A 24,667-nucleotide genomic window follows, 5' to 3' on the forward strand; every position below is an offset into this window, starting at 1 on the left:
TCCATGACGTAAGCACGGCGTACGTTATCACAAAGGAAAAGATGGCGTCGGTAGCAGAAATGTACGATGTAGGATGGGAAGGTAAGATTAAATATAAAATAGCTACTCTTCAAGTGTCACACAGGCACGTGTTCTTACTTTTTGAAAGCTTCTGGCGTCATCTTGCGCACTGACATGACGTGGAGTCGTCGCTGTTCCAGACTTAATATACGAGCTCTCAAGCTACCCTTTAAAGTGGTTAGCTAAACATAGTTAGCAAAGTGTGCTACCCAGTCAGTTTTATGTTCGCAGTAGTCAGTAACCGCTTCATTGTCCCTAGCTTCAGCGTAATGATGGCGTGAAAGCACCGGGAGTGTGCAGTGGAAACCGACCTTTGTCTCTTTGAAGAAAAGACACAGGGCTTGTTATCATTTTAGCCCGGGTTGGCCTAATGCAGCGGCTAACGGTAGCCACCACAGACTACGCAGGTTTTCGGGTCCTGTAAAAGAGCTGGAGCACGGCGACAGTAACGCAGTACCGTACTAATGTTGATGCTGCCTTTTCTCCGCCTGCACTTGTGTGCATTCATAACGTCTCCTAGTTGCTCGAACATCTTCGTGTCATGCTGTCAAATCTGTTGAGCTAAATACATGCATAGTATATGAAGTTTGGTGTGTGTAATGGTCCTAATATCGTAAATCTCTTCAGCCACACCGGTTCAAATGCCGGACAGGTTTGAGTGCATTTATAGGTAATAAAGTGTGATTTAGAAAAGCTGTATGCCGCTCACACTTGACAATCGTGTGGTAGAGTGCTACAGAAGTGAAGGTCTTGAAATAGTGAATTGTGTTGCAATCTGTTAATTTTCTCATTTTGCAGTTGTCCTTATTTTTCATTGTCTCTGTCCAAAGAGATGAGAGATAAGCTGCGGAAATGGCGAGAAGATAACTACAGAAACAGTGAACAGATTGTGGATGTTGGTGAAGAACTCATCAGTGAACATGCATCTAAACTGGGAGATGACAGTAAGTGTGTCAAGGCTGAATAAATCTGAAGATTGTCATCTTATGTCATTATAGACATGTTTTTTGTGTGTATGGTTAGGTGGAGTGTTAGACTTAAGAATACTGATTATATTATATTATTTGGTAGTATTAAAACAGGTAACTAAACATAAAAGCAGAGAAAATTTTGTCTTTGTATGACAAATTCAAAACAACAGGAAAAACTTTATACTTGTAATAAAACAGTGATTGTTTGTTCCTTTTCACTAGTGGCGACCTTCAAAACTGCAGTATTTAGGCAATAGTTTAGGATTTAGACTTTGTAGTGACTAAAACTACTTAATAACCCTCAGTAAAATTTGTCAGTAATAATTTTCTTGTTCTCAGAGAGAATCAAAACGTTGTGGACTTTTTAATTTCTGGACATGATCTTGAGCTTACTGTGATGTGGACCATGCAGATAAGCAAAGACAGTTCTGAGAATACAAGTCTGGACAGGGGATAATGCTTAAAGTGAAAAAGGGTGAACGGAAACCAGTTCATATTTTAATGTCTTTGGTTTGATGAGTAAACGTCGATACAGAAATTAAATTGGTAGATTGTCAGGAAAAACACTAAAACATGATTATTTTCCAGAAATACAGTGAGCAGGAATACAGCCCTACACAGTTTAATAGTGTCAAGAAAAAAAGAATAAGATATGTATTCAGTTACCTTTCACAGTGCACACCATATTGTTATTCCTGCAGATTTTATTTATTGTTTTAGCTGCCCTGCTGCACTACTTCGTAAAACTCTCCCTTTTCCTCAAATCACAATGATTTACAAACCCCTTAAAAGAATCGGACGCACACTTGACATGCTATGCTTTTATTGAAACCAACTCCTAAATTGGCTGTGAAATGAGATGGCAATTATCAAAACATGAGTTGGAATCATTAAAGTGAAGAAAAACTAAGGGCATTTGTTTGTTTTGGCATAAAACCTTTTGGGTGGAGGCTGGGTGTATTTCATTTGGCTGAACATGTCTAGTTTATTTATCAAAGCTGCTGGCTTAACATGTTGCGCTGATTTCCATTAGTCGACTTGTGCAGGCACTCTGTTATGTGTTATAGAATGTTGTAATGTCACAGTTGACTTAAAGAAAAATTGTCAATAAACATTTCATATTTTTAAAGCTCACCACAGAGTTAAACATGTTAAAGGGTTAGTGCGTGTTCTGTTGGTGAGGCTCAGCATGACTTGCTTCACAAGCAAGTAAATATAACATGGAAGAAAATGCAGAAAGTGTTGTCATATAACACCTATGTAAATTTCCATTAATAATTTTATTGGTGTTGAAAAGTGTTGCAATGTTTGGATTGTTTAAGAATTAGCAGTATAGTTATATAAATGTCACCCACTTATCAAAATAATTTTATATCTTATTTCTTTAGAAACTGATATGTACAATCTTTGTATTTGTAATGAAAACAGTCACAATATGTTGTTAACCCGACCACATTTAGCAGATCAAACTTGCTTTGGCACAAAAACTACAGTCTGTGTTATAACAGTCATACAACCCTGAGCGAAACATCTCAGCATGGAATCTACAGAATTGTTAGTTTAACTACTTTAGTTTCACAATGCGTCAGCACTGTTTTTAAGAATATTAGTAATATTTGCAGGATTTTTTCTTCAGAATATAGCTGCACCCTTACTAAACCGCCCAAATTTTGACTGTTGTTTTTTTCCCCTGATGCCTCAAGAGATAATTATATCCATACTAACACTTTGTATTGTATTATTAAAGTAGAATTTATTTGGAAACTGTAAACAGACTGGTTCTTATGTAGTGTTTTTCTACTTTACTTAAGCACTCAAAATGTTTTATGTCTCATTTCCCCATTCACAAATGCTTTTTCTATGCCTATGTGTTTTCTATCTAGCGTTCACACAGATTCACACTCTGTTAAATTGGAGTTCAATATTCTACCCGAGGATGCTTTTGGAATACAGATTTGAGCGGCTAGGGATTGAATCACTAACCTTATGATTAGTAGATGACCTGCTCTACCTCTTGAGCCATAGGCACCATTTCAACATAATGAGGAAAGCAAATTATGGGGTTGAGTGTAACTTTCAAACAGTCTAACTTAAGGACCACAGGCACACAAAAATGAATTCACACAAAACCATATTAAGATGTTCCACCTGTGTTTATGGTTGTGTAAATGCTTTCAAAGTGATCTGCAAAGCTTCTGCATCTAATATGCATTTAAAATGATTGTTAGGACTAATAAAAACATAGTTTTAAATAAATATATTTATTTATATTTGTTGTACAGTCAAAGTTATTTTTAGGATCATTCCATCTAACATAGTCAAATCTGAGAAAATTCCCACTTGACCCCCATATAAGCTTTTTTCACTACTTGGAAATCTATAGTTCAGTTCCCGTCCAGATGTCAATTCCACATGTTGAAGTGTCCTTGATCTAGATACTGAACCCCAAGTTGTCACTCTACTCACTGGAGTGTTGTGTGTCTGTGTGATAGTTATAAACCATGCAGTATAGTATAAACATAGGTAACATTTAGTACAAAGTACTTTTTTATGCTCAAAGTAAAAAAGCTGTTTAAGTAATAATCCATTCCCCACTTACTTACTTACAAAAATTAAATTCAAAATCTCACATTAAATCAGTGACATTTTTTGACACTCTGAAAATTGACTGAAATTGAATTAACTGAAACCAGTTGAATCCAGTTGTTATAAAAAAGTTTTATAATTTGAATGTACATGTGTGTTCCTGCTCTAAGAATCTTCCTTAAATGTAAAAGTAAAACTACTGAAATTGAATACATTTTATGACCAGTTCACTGCTAGCAAATCAATAGTATGCCTGTAAAATTTTTCAGAAGGGTGTTTATGGATGTTAGTAATACAGCATGGATGTTTTTAAGTAATAGTCAGTGTATGTCAAAAGGAAAATAATAAATGTTCCATGATGTATTAAAGGAAACAGAACAGTTCTTTTAATAATAGTAATAATAATAAACTCTTGGTTCTCATTGTGGAAAGTGGGGAAAAAACATCCCATGCAGTTGTTGGGGACAGACTCTTAAGTCTCTATGTCAAGTGTATAGTTTAATATATCAAGTTTTAGATGTTATGACAGACAGTGGAATGGAAAGGGCGTCAACACTTTCTTCTTTGTCTGTGTGTTTTCTGCCCAGTATGGATTATTTATGAGCAGGTGATGATTGCAGCCCTGGACTGCAGTCGGGATGACTTGGCTCTGGTAAGTTTTCGTCGCACTTCCTCACACACCCAAAAGCTTCATTCTCTCACAACCATTACTACTTTGCAGCACCTGCGCTGCCAAATGTGAAAATCTGATTTTTATTTGGCCAAGTGGTCTTTACTTTGTCTGTACTTTGGAAAAACAGTTTAATAAGAACTGGAGTTAGTGGATGTAACAAATACATGGAGATGCACGCTTCAAGTGTTCACTGAACTTGGCATCTCTAACAAAGTTCCACCTTTTTTTTTCTCTTTAGGATTTATTTGTCACGTAATTATTCAGAGTTTAGGTTCAGAAATATGAAAATGGTCAAATCTGCATGCAAAACTAGAAGGGGTGGGGGGGACAGTAATTCAAGTAGTTCATCTCCAATCAGTATGGATGTGACAGCTCCCTTTGGCTAAATGAGTGACTCACCGAGTACAGAGAAGGCTCGAACTCAATCATTAGAATTAGTTGTCTGTTGGCTATCCTCTCAGCACTTCTGCCAGACTTAAAAAAAAAAAAAAAAAAAGCAGAAGGACTAGACTTAAGCTGATGGATAGCAGATACGATCCAGGTCACACTGCAGACTTTTCCATCTCATTCATGATAATACTGAATGCTATTGTTACTATTGTCTTCTCTTTCACAAATTCAAACTTTGTGTAGAAGAGGAAGAAAAGGTGGAAATAGGAGAATCTGCACTTTTAAAAAATCTATTTTTCTTTTTTTAAATATAGTGATGTGGCTGTCCCAATGTGTAACAGAGAAATAACAGTTCATTTAAGACAGTGAAGTTTGCCTTATGGGAGAATGTCTGTATTGTTGGTTGTTCAGTTAAGTCCCAAGACAGACCGTTTGTATCAAAGAAGCTTTGGTATTTGCGTGAGAGTCAGCGTAACATAAAGTTTAAATACTGCCATCTATAATTGGTCTCCCTTCTGCCCACATCCTTGCAGACCTGTCTACAGGAACTGAGGAAGCAGTTTCCAGATAGCCACAGAGTGAAGCGATTAACGGGCATGAGGCTGGAAGCTTTGGAAAGGTAAGCATTGGGAGAGAGGGCAGGCAGAAAAAAGCACGGCCTTACTGTTATGTATGGTACTTTGAGAGGCTTGGGGACAAGAAAATGTTAGCAGATCCTAAGTGGTACAATGGTCTGGGTATATGTAAGTACAGTGTGTGGGGTAATGTGTGTTTATGTTGGATCACCCAGCATTTCTTTTAGAGAAAGAAGGGAATGGAGTGGGGAAAGGTTCAGTGCTGGGTAGTCCTGTGGCCCTTTAGACTGAGGTAAGGATTCCCGGGAAGGAAGTGGTTAGATCCCACTGTTATTCTGGGGGTCTCTCAGCACTCTCTGGTTTCTATTCTGCTGTTGTTTCCTTATTTTGTTACTTCTTATTCGCCTCTTTTTTTTTTTTTTCTCTTTGCCTTCCCTGTTTTGATCTCAGTGCTTTAAGAGCGTCTTGGCTATGTAAATATTGAAATGCCACCACAATCAGAACAAGGAGTCTGAGGAAGGAAGATAAACAAGGGGGTATTTTAGTTTGTACTGATCTGAAGTCAGGGTAATTCAATCTGTTTACTACCTCACTCACATTCCCCACCCCGATTACCATTGCTGGTTTATCGGTTATGTCAGAGTTTATGTGATAATTGAGAGTGATTGCTTCGGCACTGTCAGATTAAATAAACTCCACACTGGGATCTAATTGGCAGCAGACAGAGCTACACTTCAATGACGCAGCTTCAAACAGTAAGGGCCTTCCCCTCCACACATGCATATGCTTGCCCACACATACACACACATGCTTGGTCCCTAAATAAATAAAGCAAATCAAAGTGGCTTGTGAGTGGTTGCCTGGTGCCATCTGAAGTCTCCCAAAGTGTGGCTGAGTAATAAAGTGAATGTGAGGGAAGCATCAGTGCTGGAAGTAGGGCTGCTCATTGCTAATGGGAACCAGAGGTGCTTCTGTCTGTTGCGGGAGGAACCATTTGTGATCAAGGAACCATGCTGTTGTTTGCTAAAACATCAGTGCTGCAGATTACTCCTTACAAGCAAAAAAACATTCTTTGCCGCCTGATTTCACATCATAAGTGAGGAGCACATGCATCCGATTGCAAGATTTTTATTTATTTGTAACCATGTATCCATTATTTATAGCTCATGTATTTGTTCTTGTTGGCCCTGTCCAACAGTCTGAAGCACACTCTTTGGGATGCAGCAGGCTATCAGGTTCATATGCATGTTTTGTGGTAATATGTGGGCCCAGAGAGAAAAAGACTGTTGCAGACACAGACAGATGTAAAGGCAGCATTTTAATTTTGTTTAAAGGTGAAAACAACTCTACACAATCAAATGAAAATACAATCTGAAAAACAGGGAGTTTTATTTGTATTGATGTCATGAGCCATTGTGAAATTATATAAGCCACCGTATGACCAATAACCTAAACTTAAATGAAGGTTTTTCTTTCTATAGATTAATACTGATTTCTGTACAGCCTCATTGTAATCCTAGAAACCTGCCATAATGTGTACGGAAACTTGATTGTCTTGAACTCTTTTTTTCCAAACCATCTAATTTTACTTGACTGGGAATAGGGATTGGTTTAATTTTTAATAAAATGTTTTTTCTTCCCCCCACTTTCCCATGCTGAAGGTACGATGAGGCCAACAAGCACTATGATGCCATTCTCCAAGACGACCCCACCAATACGGTAAGGAAAGAAAAAAAAAGAAAAGTCCCCTGCTTAGCGCTCTACTTTGCTTCACTTTGTGGTTTCAGCTTTTTTGGAGGGCTTTAAATCTGTCGAGGCAATTCGGTGTTAGCAAGGGAGTAGCTAAGTTAAACTCCAGTTGGCCTCTGGCCTCAACCACACTGCTGATCAGCCTATCACCCACACAACTAAAAAGTGTTTAAGGGAGGGGGCTGGGTGGCTGGGGGGGGTGATTCATAGTCTTAGTCAGTGGCGGACATGTTTGGTGGAAGTAAAGCGTAAATATAGCTCCGGTCTTTGAAGATGATGATTTACTGGGCCTTTTAGACCTCCACCCCAACTGAACAGGGATAAGCTCCCTTCCCTTCACCTTTGCTCTCTACTGGCTTCAGGTGCAAAGTGCTGCTGGATGTTAAGCTGGTAATACAAACAAGTCTGAAGTAATTCTCTGAAGCCCACTCCTTGCCATCTTTTCTTTTCAATTTACTACCCATCACTGTAAAATAACTTGCAGAAACTTGTCTAGCCAGTGTTCTGCCAAACCCACATACCTTAAACACAATGTACCTGCTGGTAATTGTTTCCATAAGGACATGTGGCCATGCAAGAAAAAGAAAGCAGCTTGTTTATTTTGGCTGTAGCCTCCCCCCCCCCCAAAAAAAAAAAAAAAAAAAAAAAGATGTGCAACAAGTCCTGTGCCATGGTGCCATATGGATTCCTTTAGATGTATTAGATATTTTCTTTCAGCAGGCAGTGTGCTAGAGACACATCATAGGTACTTTGGATTTCATTTCACAACATCAGCTTTGTGCTTTAAACAGGAATAAGCTTGTTCTCCGTGTGTCATGGAGAAATGGCCTCCCTATCTTTATCTTGCAAGAGCTGCTGCCTCCCATCAGTCTCTGTCTGTCTCGCACTCACTTTATAATTATTTGTCGCTGTTTTACACTGAGATTGTAAATCATTTTTGCTGGTTAGTATAAATATAATTTTGTTTTACATTACAATTATAAATATACATTTTTATTTATCCACCCTTATTCTGGATTCAGACTACATAACATTGACAGAAAAGCTACAGAAAAAATAACTTTAGCATTACATCTTCCTTTAAATCTTGCATAACAGTTCTGTAACTACTGTAAGGCTTACCAAGGTAAACATGGTGGATTCTGCCAGCTGCTGAGAACTTTTTACACCAGTCAGCTGTGTAGAGCTGTAAACATGACAAAACAAAAGAGAAATTATACTTCTGTTGCAATTGGTTTAACATTCTTTTCCTGGAAATTGTTAGCTGGCACCTCCTTCCTACCAGATGACATCATGCATATCAGAAACACTAGCTAGCATGATTGATTATGGAGCAGTGTGTTGTCTTTCAGTGTTCAGTGACTGACCGTGACTGTGTGTCATAACAGCTACTAGTGCAATGGTATTTTAACGAATACAAATTAAGCATCAGATCAAACGTCAAATTCAAAATGTTTTAGCTTTCATTAAGGCTAGAAATAACAAGAACTTGAAATTCAGTTTTTCCTCTCACTGTGATGATTTGTTGGTTGTTAGAAATAAAAAAATATGCAACTTTTTCAAGAGGTAGTGACAATTTATTTTAAAACCCGAAAACTACCCTGAAAATAAGACACTCAGCAGGAGTCATATAAGGTTTATTGTTGGATTGATAATAGTTTTGCCATACATAATGTAAAATATGGATATAGTGAAGTGCCTAAAATCCTGCATTCTATCTGAATGCCACCATATGGTGATAGCTGTGGTTGGGGAAAGAGAATTCAAGTCCAAGTCAAGTCTTTGGGAAAAATGTTTTTTGTTTTATTTTGTTTTGGGGTTTTTTTGTCACGTGACATCTGTAAACATTTTATTGCTGAGTAAATCTTGGTCATACTATGTTTCAATTGAAGGATTATCTGTGGTATGAAGCTGCATGTTTACTGGCTAATGAGTTGTCAATCACAGGTCATTAGACAATCCCTCCTCCTTTTCAATACATCTGGTCTTTTGCAACCAAGATGGCAAAAAAAAACTTATCACAAGGCTTCAGAACAGGACTTTATAAACCAATGGATGATGTTATGGTAGTGTTATACTGTCTATGGGTTGTTCTGAAAACAATGAAACAGATACACAGCTGTTGCTTGATTGAGCAGTAAGAAAGATAAAAAGTTTAATGAGAGGTTATTAGATTAGTGTCTGAGCTTAATGAGTGCAGTTATTGAACCAATCCGGAACCAGACCTGCTCTGGATCCAGCAATTGCAAGCATGGCTGTAACTAAAGCACAGAGCAAACATTTTAAAGATGGGTTACCAACAGTGATTTAATTTTTCAGTCAGGATGCCTACCAATATTTGGTAGCACAAAAGTGTCATTGACATTTTTGTCATAGCCTGCTCTCCTGAATGACTCTGTCGGTCCGTTTCAAACAAGGAAATAAGACTCGGGTGATTGCAGTGAATATTCTGACACGCTAACGAAAATGAGATTCAAGTTGCAAATTCTGTGATTTTCTTCCAACGCTGTCATTGTCACGTACAGTGATTGGCACTCAGCCAACTTATGTTTGGTTATTAGAATGATCTGTAGTGAATTGTTTAAATATATCCACTGTTCTGATAATGTGAGTTGTAATTTCAGTGAGTCCCAGTCCCAGGACACCTCCCAGATCTAATGTAGATTGCAGGGACATACTCGGAAAGGGAATGGTCTGTTTCCTGGTCTCTGCGTGCTAGAGACTGCCACCCTTTCAAGCGTAGGCTGACATTCAAACCTGGGACTGGGAGTGGAACAAAACAGACAAATATGTCCTCTGTCTCTGAGATGTTAACCTTAAACCTTTTTCCCAAAATCCTTGTCCTCAATGGGTGTAGTGATGCAGGGTGGAGCGACGATTCAATGACATCACTTAGGTCACCTGTCTTATTGTGAGGGCTGCCTCCTCCCTACATGTTCTCCAACATGCTCCTAGGATTCGGGCAGGGGATGGGCCTGAGAAATGGCGGAAAATTGGCGACCACAAGGAAGACTTGCGAGGCATCCCAGCATGCGAAGCACAGATTGGAAACTGAGCTGTTGTAATTACAGGCTGTGGAATAGATGTGGTACCCATTAACCAAAATTGTTGAATCAACAAAAATTTCTCAAGGTTTTTTTTTTTTTTTGCCATGGCGCTGTCCAAAAAATGTTTCAAACTCTTAGCCCTTCCATTGCTTGCTATGTTCCAATACCTACAGCAATGAGCTGGCAAAATTCTTGTCTGCGTGCATAAATGCGATTTTTCCACCTTTTTATTTCTTCCTGTGAGTATTTTAGATTATGTGGTGCAAACAGCATTTGCAAAAAAGGATGTGCTAGTTTAGGATTTGTTTAAAAATGAGTGGACTTAGTGATTACGTTAATATTAAATTCCAACGCTCTCATTTCACCCTAATTGTTCAATATAAAAAGCTAGTATTTCTTAAATAAGCCGCTGAGGTCACACAGACGACTTCTGAGGTTGACCCACAATCATATGCAATTAGAGATTCATTGCTAGACAAGAGTTTATTTGTGCGGGAAAAGCAATGTGAAGTTTAAAGCCTCACGTCAATGTTTATTGACCACATAAATGTGAAGTATACTCTGAAAACTCTTGGAAGCGTTTGACTTTCAGACTTTAAAAAAAGGATTCGATTGTAACTTAAACAATCTGCTGTGTATGGGTGCAAACATACCTGTGGGGAAAAAATAAATAAATAAATGCATAAAATACATTTTTAACCTGTTTCACACATGTCAAGTGTGCCACCTGTGTTGTGTGTTCATGTCTCATCATGGGGAACTAATGCTGTAGGTCAACTCATGGTGCAGTGTTGACACAAATATGCTAGTCTGTACTTTTTGAGTGTCCTCAGAGCATTAATTTAAAAAAAAGTCATAACGACAGAGGGATCAGATAGTCAAATGCCAGGTTTTTGTTTTTTTTCTGGATCAGTAGCTAGAAAAGAACAGGGAGGAGTAGGTTGGAGTTACTTTATGTTTAATAAAGTGCTATGACTTTTCAGAGCAACAAGTTCCATATGTTGTTTTGAGCCCAAAGATGTTCTTTATCCAAGAAAAAAAAAGGGGGGGGACAGAGAGAAGTGGGTGTGTGTTGAGGAAAGATCTTATTTGTCTTTCATTTGAAGTGAGTATAAATTCTAATTTCATGATAGACTGCAGATTAAATTGGCGCCCTCTTTGTTTTAATAGTCTGAATACAGGTAGGCAATAGAATTGTGATGCACAATGTTGCTGTATGGATACAAAGCGTGTCACTCCAACTCGAGAGAAGAGGCCCAGCCTTCTTATCTCTTCTCAGATTTTATTGGGAAAGTGCTGACCAGATGTAGTGAGCACATCTCTCTCCTTTGAAGAATTTCAGGACACTATTCTTCATCTGTCTTGTTAGCTTCTTGAACAATAAGTTGCAGCTCACAGATGTGCAGTCCAGATCATCCAGGCTTATTAAAGAAGAAGGTATTAAAAGGAAATAATTAGCCATTCACGGTTCACTTCTGGTTGATAAATTCATGAAATGTTAATTTTCTCTCAACTTGCCTGCCTTCTGCTTATGTTAAAATATTCTTTCCTTTATGACGATGATGTCTTGTTGCACAGCGCTCCTTTTATTTATTTTTTTCGGTTAAAGCTGCTGTGTGTCAGCAGGTCTTTGTCCCAGCTTGATGGATAAGTGGATTTCTTACGATGGCATTGTCAGAGGAGACCCAGATTTACAGCCCCTAGACATGACTCATACACAGCCCTCAATGGCTTTGGTTATGAGAGGAAGCCCCACTCAATCAAGTGCCAGTCCATAAATAAAATAAGCTGTGGCAGGGCAGTGCACTCCTAATGGAGCAGCAGCCCCTGTTAAGGTTTTCACTTACTATCAAAAGAGAAGAAGGAGGTGGTCTGGGGGGAGTCTAACATTTGGAAAAGTCAGGGCAATACTTTCTAATTCAGATTGATGAGAATCTAATCCACCTTAAGGTCAATTCAACATCAAAATGAAGCGGAAAGCAATTTTCAGCTGATGTAAGTCAGGCTGGTGCAGCGCTAGATGCGTGCTGTGCCGGCAGGAAGACAGGCGTTGGGGTTTGGAGGAGTGTGCCATTTTCCCCACTTGGTTAGGGGATGACTCACCACTTTATCTCAGCCACTGAGCTCATTCCAACTTCCAAACATTGACTCATAATGTGTGTCCGTATCCCGTTGGACATGGTCGCTAACTATCTCCAATTATGATTAAAGTCCCGCAGTAATAATATGAATAAACTTAACAAAGTTAACTTGACAGAGTCTTGTCTTTTTGACTCTGTGGCTGTTACTTTGGAAAGAAAGTGCAGTTTTTTCTTATAGAAAATGATTCATTGTCATAATGGAACTTTAAGAAAGCTTGTGGTACACTGAAAAGTGAAACACTTAGACTCACAACTCTTACACTCCCTCATGCTCTTTACCCTCTCAACCACTTGAGAAGCTGAGTTCCTAATCCTGTTTACACTCTGCTCTATAGGCAGCAAGGAAGCGCAAGATCTCCATACTGAAGGCCCAGGGGAAGAGCACTGAAGCCATCCGGGAGCTCAATGAGTATTTGGAGCAGTGAGTGTTTGTTACAAGGGGGGGATCAGCCACCCCTTCTCTTCATCTCCCCAGATTTTTATTTTAATTAAAAACGAACCTGCTTTCAAGAGTGCTGGCATGATTTGAGCATAAAATGCCAACAAATGCTGTCAGCTGCAAGACTGTCATTGTTATTATAATACACAGTGGTTGCTTAATCCTAATATTTTTTTCTTTAATATGTTAGTTTCATTTATTGTTTTACTCCTCTGGAGGAAGAGAATTTAATGTCAGTATTTGCTTACAGGTTTGTTGGAGACCAGGAAGCATGGCATGAGCTGTCAGAGCTCTACATCAACGAACATGAGTAAATCCATTTTTATATTTTAACCAAAACTATTGTATTCACTTCCCTGAAAGCAGAGCCAAATTTCCTTGTATATATATACTTTTTCATCTGCCTGTTCTATGTACAGCTTTAAAAAGCTTGCATTCTTTGTGGTTATACTGGGACCCACCTTTGCAGTTACAATACCCAAATCCAAACACTATTCAAGTCAAACATTTGGTATGGTCATTATGATCAAACTGATGCATTGTTTTATACAGTTGGAGCATAAACAAACCCTTTTCTTTTAAAGGATTCTCCAATATGGGATTTTGTAACAGTTAACACAGGGAACAGCATCACCATGTTCATCATAGTTTATTAACAAATGCACATGGATTGATCTAGACATTTTGTGTAGCAAAAATTTGGTATTTAATTGTTGTTTAAGTGTTAGTTGTCGTGTCAAGGTTATCAGACAAAAAGTGACTTGGTACAGCTGCTTCATGTTTAGGTTGCTTGTGTCAGGACTTCACATCATTCTGATGGCTTGATCTCCAAAGGGCCGTTGGATGGCCACAATGGAAGGCGTTGAGATGCCAAACTCAGCCAGGGGTCTGAATAGAACCCTGGCTGAGTTTGCCACATAAGACTGGTTTAATAGGATTTCAGGCTTAAGCCCCCACCCACTCCTACATATGAGAGCAGAAAGACTCCCCAGCCTGATATCTCAGTTGCCAGGGAGAACTGCCAGACAGACAAGAGCACTGTAAGACAAAAATAATTTTGTTTGTGTCACTGTTCATCCTTCCTTTATTGTCTGGGGCTCAGAAGTTAGTCAAGCGGTGTCTGTAGTTTAACAACATTTTTTTTAAATATATATATATATATATATATATGCGTGTGTGTGTGTGTGTGTGTGTGAGAGAGAGAGAGAGAGAGAGAGAGAGAGAGAGAGACTTGACTGTTGTTGCTCTGGTAGGAAGGCAGCAGCAGCAGGAATGTGTAGCACGGTGAGAAGGCTACTTATTGGATATTTCATGCTTTGTCTGGGAGGCTTTATTGCTGTAGTAGCCAGAGGAAATCCTAGGGTGAGCGGATTATCTCCAAGCTTATCCCAACACTTCTAATATCACACCATTCACTCCCACAGCCCTCTATCTACAGGCGTGTCAATTTCTTTTCTTTGTCTTCTTTATTTTGGGTTACAAACTCCCTGTTTCCCCTCCTCCTCCTCTTCCGGATAGTGAGGCATTATCACCACTCTTTTCCACAGGGATAGATCAGGAGGCAGAGGGAGAGGACACTTGCTGTGAAATTCCCAGGAGAAGGTGGTGGCACTTTAGCCGCCCCCCTGCCACTAGAGAAAACAGAAGTTGATGGAGAAGCAAAGCAAGAGAAATAAACTCTCCTCCTCTCACTGCACAACACCCTGGAAGCTTAAAATAAACAAAGCAGTCTGTCTCTGCCTTGCTGCTGTTAGGGTTGTAGTAGACAGCATTAACAGATTAAGAATGTAATTAATAGCCTCTGAGCTGACACTGTTAAAACAATCCGTATGCCGCTGATGTTTAGACAGGAGATTATTTTGTCTGTTGCAAGTATTGCTCATAGCCACTGTTGGAATCTGCTGCTGGCTCTCATTCTGACCCAAGTTATGAGCCTGTTCAACCAAATTGGACTGGTCATCCAAAATTGCAGGATAAATAGTAATAATTTTTTCAAGCATACTTTGAATCCAATTTTGTCCAATGCATAGTCAGAATGTGGTATTAAAATGGGGGGTACGCCACTGCTGATGGTTTTACTAACCTCCAAAAGAAATAAATACAGAGTCTCACACATGATGGGGACACTACCCTCGCTCAAGCATTGTGGTGTAGAGGGAGCTTAGAAGCTGCCATAAAGAGCACATTGGGTTAGAAGCTTTCGTTGAAGAGTAGAAGAGGTACAAATTTGGCTCCAGTACAAGACTGATGGAGCAGGCTCTGGTGTAGGCCACAGCTATTGCACGAGCACATCTGAAAGTCTTTATAGAGAGGAAGTAGTAATTGTAAGCAGCCCCCAACCTCCCAAGCCCTCTGATCTCCCTTTCTACTCAGCCCCTTTCCACTGTTTTTTTTTCTTTCTCCTTTCTGTGTCCCCACCTTTCTTTAGCTCCTATGCTCTTAATTTTTCAGCTAGTTACCATGGCAGACTTCAGGTATACTGATAAGTTTTTCATGTTATTTCAAGCATCAGTCGGATCATTTCATTTCTCACAAAAGCAATAAAAAAAGCAAAATGCGTCTTTGCATTTTGCTTTTTTTTATGAAGTGAGAAATTTGAGAAGTCTTTAACAGGGTAAAAGCCTGTTCACACAAGCAAGATTTTTGTTTTTCAGCTTATTCTTTGATAAAGTTTAAGTTATATGTAAAATGTTGAAAGGCAAATAAAAATACAGAATTCCTTAAGATATTAAGGCTTGACTACAAAACTTTGCCCATTTTCTGTTGATAGGTCTGCTCTGTCTCGGCTGTGTGCCTATGTGCTAGCTTGCGTTTGGTTAGGTGTGCAGACGTTTTATGGCTTTGTGTCCAATGATATACTGTATCTTAGCTTGTCTTGGCCTGGTCCTGTGAGGGGGGGAAACTGTGTATTAGAAGTGGAGTGGCAGCAGATTAGTGTGAGGTCAACAGCTCAGCAGTCTGCTGCTGAGAAGTGATCTCATCTGAGTATAGGCACAGTGTGCCAGCTCTTACTGTAGTGCTGACCTCAGGAAGGTAGTTAACTACACATTAAAGACAGGAAAAACACACAGATGGACACAGTGTCCCCAGTGGAGAAAGAATCACCACACTAGATAGGCTTTTACCTTAGCAAGCTGTCTAGACCAAATACCCTTTATTGTAAGCGTCTGAATAAACCTCTCATCTGGTGGGCCTTTATATATTATAAGTCTGTCACCTGTGAAATGACGTGTACCCTGTGCAGTCTCATCTCAGACCTGTGAATTTACTGAGCGTACCCGTTGTGCTTCACAGTTGAACACCCTTAAGGATGACACATCCACAGCTGTATCAAGCTTACTGTTTTCTTTGTCGCTTCCACAGCTATGGAAAAGCTGCATTTTGCCTGGAGGAGCTGATGATGATCAATCCTCACAATCACTTGTACTGTGAGCAGTACGCTGAGGTAGGTAACCACCTGGATGTCTGTCACCAAATACAGAGCTGGTCATATGTTGTTTATTCAGATGTCATGTTGTCATTGCTTGAGCTGCCCTTTAACACAGCTTGTTGCTTGTGTTTAATGCCTCCTCACACAGGTGAAGTACACTCAGGGGGGGCTGGAAAACCTGGAGCTGTCCAGGAAGTATTTTGCCCAGGCGCTGAGGCTGAATAACCGAAACATGAGGGCATTGTTTGGTCTGTACATGGTGAGTGCTGCTTTGAATGAAGAGAAAGTGGGAAAGAAATACAACAGTGGTTGAGCCTTTTTTTGTAACGCTGTGGTTTTTCAAGGTTGAGGCTGGCCACAGTGTGTCAAGACTGTACTTTCTCTATCTGTGTGTGTGTGTGTGTGTGTGTGTGTGTGTGTGTGTGTGTGTGTGTGTGTGTGTGTGTGTGAGTGTGTGTGTGTGAGTGTGTGTTTTTTTGGGGAGAGCTCTCAGACGGGTCAGCTCGCTGCTGACTCAGACGGTGAACTCCAGCACTGGAAAAGCCTGCCCCTCTGGAGCCCTTTATTTTAGTAATAATACCCCCTTGGTGAGACTTTTTCATGTTTATGACTTGAATAAATAAAGTAGTTATGGGCTAAAAAGGAGAAAAACATAAGGAAGAGAGCAGCACAGCTGTTGCCAGTATTTTGTGACTGCACTGGCAAATTATACAATCAGGTTCTAGTTTAATTGGAATATTGGCCAGATAGCCCCTTCATCTACATATTTGTTTAAACAGGATATTGTGTGCTAGTGCCAGTGCATCATACGTAAGGGAGATCTGACATAAAAACACAAACAAAGCAATGCAGGGAGCAATAGGCAGAAAGTGGAAGCAGCTCTTTACGCAGCGAGCCCTGGTATTTTCCTGTTTTCTGGACTGGGATTCTTCATTTAGTCCAAACACCTCACAGCAACCCACACCCTCTGAAACATCACAGGTCTAGAAGAGGAGCAGTGAAGGTCAGATCCAAGACATTTAGTCCTGCTAATTCTCAAGTCTGACTGGCGAGAGAGCAGCTTTCTTTTTTCATGATTATTATTATTATTTTTTTAATATATCGTCCAAAGACCCTTGGGTCTTTAAAGGATACTTCAGGTGGTTATTTATTCTTGTAGTAGTTAAAGAACTGTCTTAATGTGTTTTGCACATTGTTAGCTAGCCTCGATGGTCCAAACAGTGACAGGTGCAAGTTCAACATAAGGGAAAACTTTCACCATCTTACACCATCTGAGTCAGTGTGGCACAAGACCTGGTAGCACTGACCACAGACTGGTTGTGGACTGGTAACTTACACCACTCACTTGGGGATTCCCCTCCACAGTTGTGCACACAGTTATTCAGGGATAGCCTGTCTGTGTTGACATCATCTAAATTGAGGTTTCTCTTGAGCTAAAAAAATAGAAATAAAAAAAAAAAGCTTACTAAAAAAATACAGAAGCCAAACCATTTTACAGAAAAAAAAAAATAGGGCCAGGTTGATTGGTGCGTAGCTAAAGTTTCAGCACACTGGTAGGTTGGGCTTTGAAGTGCAGGCAGGGTAAGCCCTCTGGGGTTTGCTGTGTGGAGATGATGGCAGGAACATGGGAAAGACATGGGATTTGTGGTTCGGAGGGGAGCTGTCGGGGCAGGCAGAGACCGTGATTCACATGGCGCTCCTTTCATTTCACGTCAGGCTTTTTTCAAAACATACAAGGTCCTTTCATCGGCGGGAATCAATGGTGTTGGAGAAATTAGGCCCTGTTAAGTGACAATTTACGTATGAAGCATTAAAATGCTCACTTTTTCCTCTCCGTAAATGATTTCCCCTGTGTCATCAGGCCAAGGTCTGTTTTTTCTCTTCATTCTGCCACAATGACTAGTGGAGTGGTAGATGGTAAGAGTGGTTGCACATTCATCTCCATTACGCTTTTATTGCTGTTTCACCAAGTTTTGATATAAGAACACCCCTTCCCCTGTTCTCTCCTTTGCATCTTCCTTCCATCTTGTTTTTTTCCTTCTAGTCTGCAAGTCACATCGCTGCCAGTCCTAAAGTTAGTGCCAAGGTGAAGAAGGACAACATGAAGTATGCTGCTTGGGCTGCCACTCAAATAAATAGAGCCTATAAGGTGAGTTACAAATAGACTTTAATCTAATGTGATGTGAGTGCACCTAGCTTTTAATTTTTCTTTCTTTGGTGTCTCTTTCCTGCTGAAAAACATTTTTCCCCCACATCAATCTTCACTCTACCAGACACTGAAAACCACCGATCAGACTTTTCTGCTATGTTGCAGCTTTCATGGAGTATTTGCACACAATATTCAGAGATCCTAAAATCCCCCTTATTTGCATAGAATGTGAAAAGTATTCCCTACCCAGTATTGACCCTTAAATGCACAGCAGTCCTGTAGGATGCCTTTGACTTGCATGGCTGTAATAACAGCCCTGACGTCTTTTACTGTGTCTGGGTACATTTACTGTTAATGTGTTGACTTAAGGCCACAGCGTCTGCTAAGACTTTATCCTGCAAACTGGCTTCACAGATGAGCTTCTTGCAGAGCCACAAGCTGATTCTCAGAGGACAACACTAAACTATAGCGTGAGAGTAGTCTACTTCAGTCTTTCTCAAAGTGGGATATAGTGACCCGTAGCTGGATTTGAGGAAAAATGTAGGAGGTTCATAGCAGTTCCAAAAACCGTTTACGTATGTTGTCTGATTTCTTCAGTTTCAGTGTTTAACTAGCTGCTGTTTTAATATTTTACAAACAGATTCAGTCTTCCCTGTGAGGCGGTCTTCCATTAAGTATTTGCTTTGCCCTATTACTGTAGAGAGCAAAATTTGGGAGAGAGAGAAAGATAAAAAGGAAGCCATAAATAAGGTTAATAAAGGATGGATGTGGACATGCATGCATGTATTTGCTGCTTTAGCAAGGAAGGGGCAAAAGTAAGGAGTTTGTCAGATGGTATCACTAAAATGGTTTACAGTGTCGTCCTGGCAACCAAAGTACGAAAGCATAAAGATTATTTGCCATACTTGCCAGATGTGTTGCTTATTTGGGCACCAAACGATTGTAATGTAATAAGTGGTTCCTCATTCAGCTTCTGTGGGTCCTACAGAAGCTGAGTGAGGCTTCCTGCTGAGCCTCTAAAGACCTTGTCTCACCACATTTGACTCTACTTGCCTTATAGGCACGTTTCACATGTTGAGCCCTCAGTCTGACAGTTCTGTTGGAAAAAGTGTGCATGTAACATGGTGGTGAACTTTTTTGCAGAAGTGTCACAAAACGGCTCTAAGCTGTCACTTGCTGCTTTGATTTGAGTGAAAAAAGAATAGAAATAAAATAAAAATAGAAGAGCTGTCGTTGAAGTGGTACAGCTTATTTGGTTTAGATTAGCACTTTTATATTTGCAGAATGTCTTGATAAATTTAAAAAATGTTGAGCTGGCTTAGTCAATGTAGAATGTCTTCACTGAAGTCAAGTGCATACTACTTTTCACTTTGATTTTTGTGCCTACTGACCTTATCCTGTCTTAGAAAAGCTTTGATCTTAGCAGGGGAAAAGATGAATATCCCACACTGATAGCATTTTTTCATATATCTAAGACTTAAAATAAGAAAACAGCCCTGATGTTTTTTTTTTTTTTTGTTAAAATAGTGAAACTATATTCTTGGAACTTCTCACTCCTAAGAAAAATAGCATCTTATTGGGCTTTACCAGAAAGTTTTTAAATGTTGTTACACAGTAGCATAACAGGGAGTGTGTTAAAGGCTTTAATCAGAGACAGGAAACACATCTGTAATATAGCTAATGAAAGAAATTGATTGTTTGATACATGATACACTTTCATAGTGCCTAACTGTATAAAGTTTTTATTCTCATTAGTTTTATAGGAAGGAAAAAAAAATCTTTGGTGTATTTTTTTCTGAATTGACCAGTTCTGTAACAATTTATATTTTTTCCCAGGGATTTAATGTGCTTGAAAAAATAATGGCCAAGATGAAAATACTCTGGGCCAAGTTGTAATAGCAGGCTAAAGTAGTAGCTACTCTTAAAGGCCATTGGACAAGTGTGTAAAAGCTAGATTATGTGTGATTTTGACCCTGTGCTGACGATAATGAAACACCTCAGTCAGTCACACCTTTATCCTCCAGGGAGCATGATGTGAGATTCATCGCAGCCCTCTGCTTCTGCCCTGCTCTGCAACCTCCTAGTATTTGTTTAGTTGCCTAGTGGAGTTGTGTGGATTTCAATTCAGCTGTGAGCGTGTGACCACATTACGGGTATGCATACCTGGCTGCCACCATGTGTCACGTGTGCTTCTTTCCCCCCCCCTTTTCTTCCCTTTGTTGTGTGAGATAAATGACAAGGTGTGAGGTTGCCTCTTTTATTTCTTCGATCTCACCTCAGGTAAAATGACTCTTGAGATTTTTAAAAGGGAACAGCGGTGTTGCCCTCCATCAGACAGCTGCTGGCTGCTGTGCGCTTGTGCTGGCTGATTGATTGCTCCTTTAAAGCGTCGCCCTTGTCAGTCGTCCACTTTTATTAGGCTCCGGTACCTGGTGATTGTCATACCTTTGTGTGAGGAAACTGTGGGCAGGTGAGCGTACGAGGGAGCAGACATTGGTGAGGGGTCATGACTGACAGGGTTGCATTTCAAAAGAAAAAAGAAAAAAAAGTAATTACTGTGGTGAAGTTGGATGTGCAGGAGACCTGGAGATGTGTGGGTTGTTGTTCCATCAGGGGTGAAAGTAGTACTACATAGCCTGGCCTCTTTTCCTAACTCTCTAAACAAATTCTCTGATTAGCTCTTCTGTCACGGACAGAGGCTCACACTGCGTCATGACTCCATTATCAGATGCTCTAAATAGATGTGGAGCTGTCTAGTCTGCTCCTACTTGTAGAGCAGAGCAGGAGTTAATGTGGTGGTCTCACCTCAGGCCGAGGAGATAATTGACTACTGGGCTCAGAGTAATGGCGCATTAGACAGCAAAGCAATGAAATGCACAGATCATTATAGCTACCCCACCACACAAACACACACACACACACCCTAAATCTAGAAGAATGAGTCACCCTTGGAAATTACACACCCAATTGTACACCTTAGCCAACTGCCCTCTCTAAGTTGGAGTTTGGCAAAAGGAGAAGGAAAAAGCTTTTACCATGGAAATACAGTATGGACTAGGTTAAGCCTACATTTATTTCCTGTTTGTAGAGGCTTGAGAAGGACCAAACGTTGAGTGACTAAATATGTCACAGCTATAAATCAGTGCTTTATGGTATATGTAGAATTTTAAATAATCTGCTTAGCGGTGTTATTCCTCAAACATCCCAAGCATCATTTTTTTTGGTCACACCAGCCCTCTTCATGCCTTTCTTCACTACATCCATGAACCTCCTCTGTGGTCTTCCTTTTTTCCTCCTGCATGGCAGCACCATATTCACTGTTCTTTGTTCCTCCTCTGTACATATCCACACCATCTCAGGCTTACCTCTCTAACTTTGTTTTTAAACTGCTCAGACTGATTACAGCTGCATGTGTCAGCTCAACTGTCAGTAAAAGTGGCTTTGTGCTATTACCCAATGGATTAGCTATGAAAATATGAAATTAACCATCTTATAATTGTTATGAGACTGAGACCACCTCTAAACATGTTAATTTCATTACTGAAAACAAGACTCACTTTTAGGGATGGTGTTAAGTGGTCCCTTCAGGAACTGCAGTTCTTCAGCATGTGTTGGCATGCTAACATGCCAAATTTGAAGAATGACATGCTGATTATTAGCATTTTGTTAATCTGACTTTGACTCTATTATTATGCTTTTACATTTTGCATGACCTCAACCTGCTGACTACATGAATATAGAGCCTTAGAACTGTTTACTCTGGATTTATTCACTGCATATATGTTGTAGTTTACTATACAGAATTGTCATAACATACAATAACTACAATTAAGTGAAAATGAGCAGGGCACATAACTTTTATCAGCTGATATCATTTGCCATGTATGTCTTTCTTTAGACATGGTTACAGACAAAATTAAATCTATGCATGTATAGGTAAAGTTAGTTGAACTGACTCATTTTGGGCCCCTGGTTCCTTGCCGATGGTTAAGGAAGTCGAATTGGGTAGAAAAAGTGTGTGCTTCTGTGTGTTTGCATGAGTAATCTGATACATGTCTGCGGATTATAATTTGCAGCACTTCCTGCAAAACCCTGTGGACACAGTGCAGAAATTAGAGTAGGGTGTTACATACTTCTATACTAGAGGCCATGGAAGAGGACTAATGTGGGCATCCTGTCTCGGAGCGCACTCAAAATGAAAATGGCACTTACGCAACAGTTGAGGAAAAATCCTGATTGGAGGTATTATTTTACTTTGCATGACCCATTTACCAATTCTATTTAATGACCACTGTTGCGTCTCTGATTATTTCTGCTTCTATGCTTCTCCATTCTAAATGGGGAAAAGGATGTTTTTGGTTAGTTGTTGAAGCATGCTACTGGGTGGATGAGGTTATCTCTGATTCTGTGAAGCTGTGTTTAAGTGTGTTTGGCTCTCCATTACGTTAGTTGGCAGAGAGATCTAATGAGTTGATGTCCTCTTTTTTTCCCCCTTCTCTCCGCCCTTACTCTGTCTCTGCCACTCACCTTTGTTCTCTGACTTGCAGTTGGCTGGTCGTGGGACCAAGGAGAACAAATGCTCCATGAAGACTGTGGAGGAGATGCTGGAGTCGATGCAGATCACAATGTCCTAGACGCCCTTGTGTACATCGGTCCTTGGAGCAACATGGCAGCTCAAGTAGCCTTGCAATGTGACCAGAGTGGTTGTAGAAATTATTTTTAATCAGGTTCGGTTCTGTAAGAGGACATTTGTTATGCTCAAACACATTGATTTTGCCACCTGCCTGGGAGTTAAATCCACATATTTCAAAATTACTAACAAACATACAAAGTGTCTCCTGGACTGTACTAGCCCTCCCATTTCTAGGTTCTTTTAAGTTCAGCTAATATCACTAATTACTACATTTGCATTAATGATATGACTGTAACAGGGAGAAAAACAAGCTGTACAGTAAATGTTATTTTTAAGAGATCCCACATGTCTGCACTGATGTCTGCTACTGTCTGTTTCCATTCTATCTGTAAATGAAAAAAAAAACTAATTTAATAAACCAACTGTTCCCCCCCCCTATTTTATTTGATTTTTGTTAAATCTTTTAACGTGTTTTCATAGAAGTTGAGTATAAATTTTCTACCCATCTGTGTCAGTTTAAGAGCAGGATACGTAGGTTGTTTTTGGTTTTCTGTTTGTTGGCAAATTTGCACCTGCAATAATTGTCCTGGACGATTTAAGAAGGGCATCTGTCATTAAGGCAGCAGCAGGATCAGAGGTATGACATATTCCACTGCTTCTCAGTTACCCCTCTGAACAGCATTTGAAACAGCTTTATTACACTTGCGATTAACTCTGTCATTAACATGTAGCATCTTGTTAAAAACAAAAAACAAACTGTTCATAAAGAGAGTGCATTCATAAGAGGAAGGGAAGAAAAAACATCTTAGTTCTGGTAAGTTTTGTTACTTCTGCCGTTCACTCAGTTCACTCAGTTCTGTGATGGTTGAATGTGAATCCCATCCAAATGTGCACCTCAAGTTGTTGCTCACCCGTGCGGGGTCAGCTGTTACTTCCATTTCTTTTGTTTATTAAGTCAAGGCAATTGTCTCATAATTTCACTCTTCGGCGGATGGAAAACTTGAGTGTCGAGTTTATGGTCTTTTTTTGGACAGCGTTTAAGCTGAGAGAGTAACTAGCCCAGAGCTGGGAGTGTGGAAAGCCATTTTCTCAAGTTTTTAATACTCTGTGACCTTGGTCAGTGGATGAACGTGTCTGCATTTGATTTTTCTCACCAATCTGATGGAATCGGTAAAAACCAAGGGACATTTGAGAAAATGCGGACATGAATTCTTTTTTTACAGGAAAAGCACTGAGGCTAAATTGAACTCTTGTAGTTGCACGATTGGAGTAATTTGATTTGAAGCTGTGTGTGTGTGTTTTTTTTTTTTTTTTTTTTTTTTTTTTTGTTTTTTTGGGGGGGGGGGGGGGGGGGTTTATGTTTAATGCTCCCATGCACCCATGTAAATATTTCAGTACTTCAGGTCATTTATGAATTATAAAAGCTGAATAAAGGTTGTCAATCAGTGTGTTTGAAGTCATTATTATCATTATGAGATGCAGGTCTTCAGGTCTAGCCACACTGAGGCAACAGTGCCATCTGTAGTCTAGATGAAGAATTTGGGTAAAGCCTTTGCAATACAGCAGTGAGTGACATACATTGGAAAGAGGCTGTGAATGTCATGCACTAACCTTAACCTGTATGTAATGTTATTTTTAGCCTGTCTGCAACCTTGATTTGTAGAGGAAGAAAAACTGTGTTACACACCATTTAACAGTCATGAATCTGATAAATCTTTTCCTTGTGTTCAGCTGTGCGGTTCCTTGTAGAGTCAAGGAAAACAGAATCTTGGCCTGTGCTTGTATTAAGTCAGACTAAATCTTAGCATCACTTCTACAGAAGCA

General features: G+C 39.7%; 1 protein-coding gene across 1 annotated transcript; it reads left to right on the top strand.

The window, feature by feature from the left end:
* On the top strand, positions 1 to 24,291 carry emc2 (ER membrane protein complex subunit 2). The gene is made up of 11 exons (XM_005924322.3): positions 1 to 81; positions 891 to 1,004; positions 4,205 to 4,269; positions 5,214 to 5,299; positions 6,917 to 6,974; positions 12,528 to 12,613; positions 12,882 to 12,941; positions 15,995 to 16,076; positions 16,210 to 16,320; positions 18,106 to 18,210; positions 22,758 to 24,291. The coding sequence occupies exons 1-11, from the start codon at positions 42 to 44 to the stop codon at positions 22,842 to 22,844; spliced, it is 894 nt and encodes a 297-aa protein (XP_005924384.3). The 5' UTR covers positions 1 to 41; the 3' UTR covers positions 22,845 to 24,291.
* Positions 24,292 to 24,667: the final 376 nt, after the last annotated feature.

The sequence above is a fragment of the Haplochromis burtoni genome, unplaced genomic scaffold, assembly GCF_018398535.1.
Source record: "Haplochromis burtoni strain Fernald_Lab_line unplaced genomic scaffold, NCSU_Asbu1 Contig_76, whole genome shotgun sequence".
In the NCBI taxonomy this organism is placed as follows: domain Eukaryota; kingdom Metazoa; phylum Chordata; class Actinopteri; order Cichliformes; family Cichlidae; genus Haplochromis; species Haplochromis burtoni.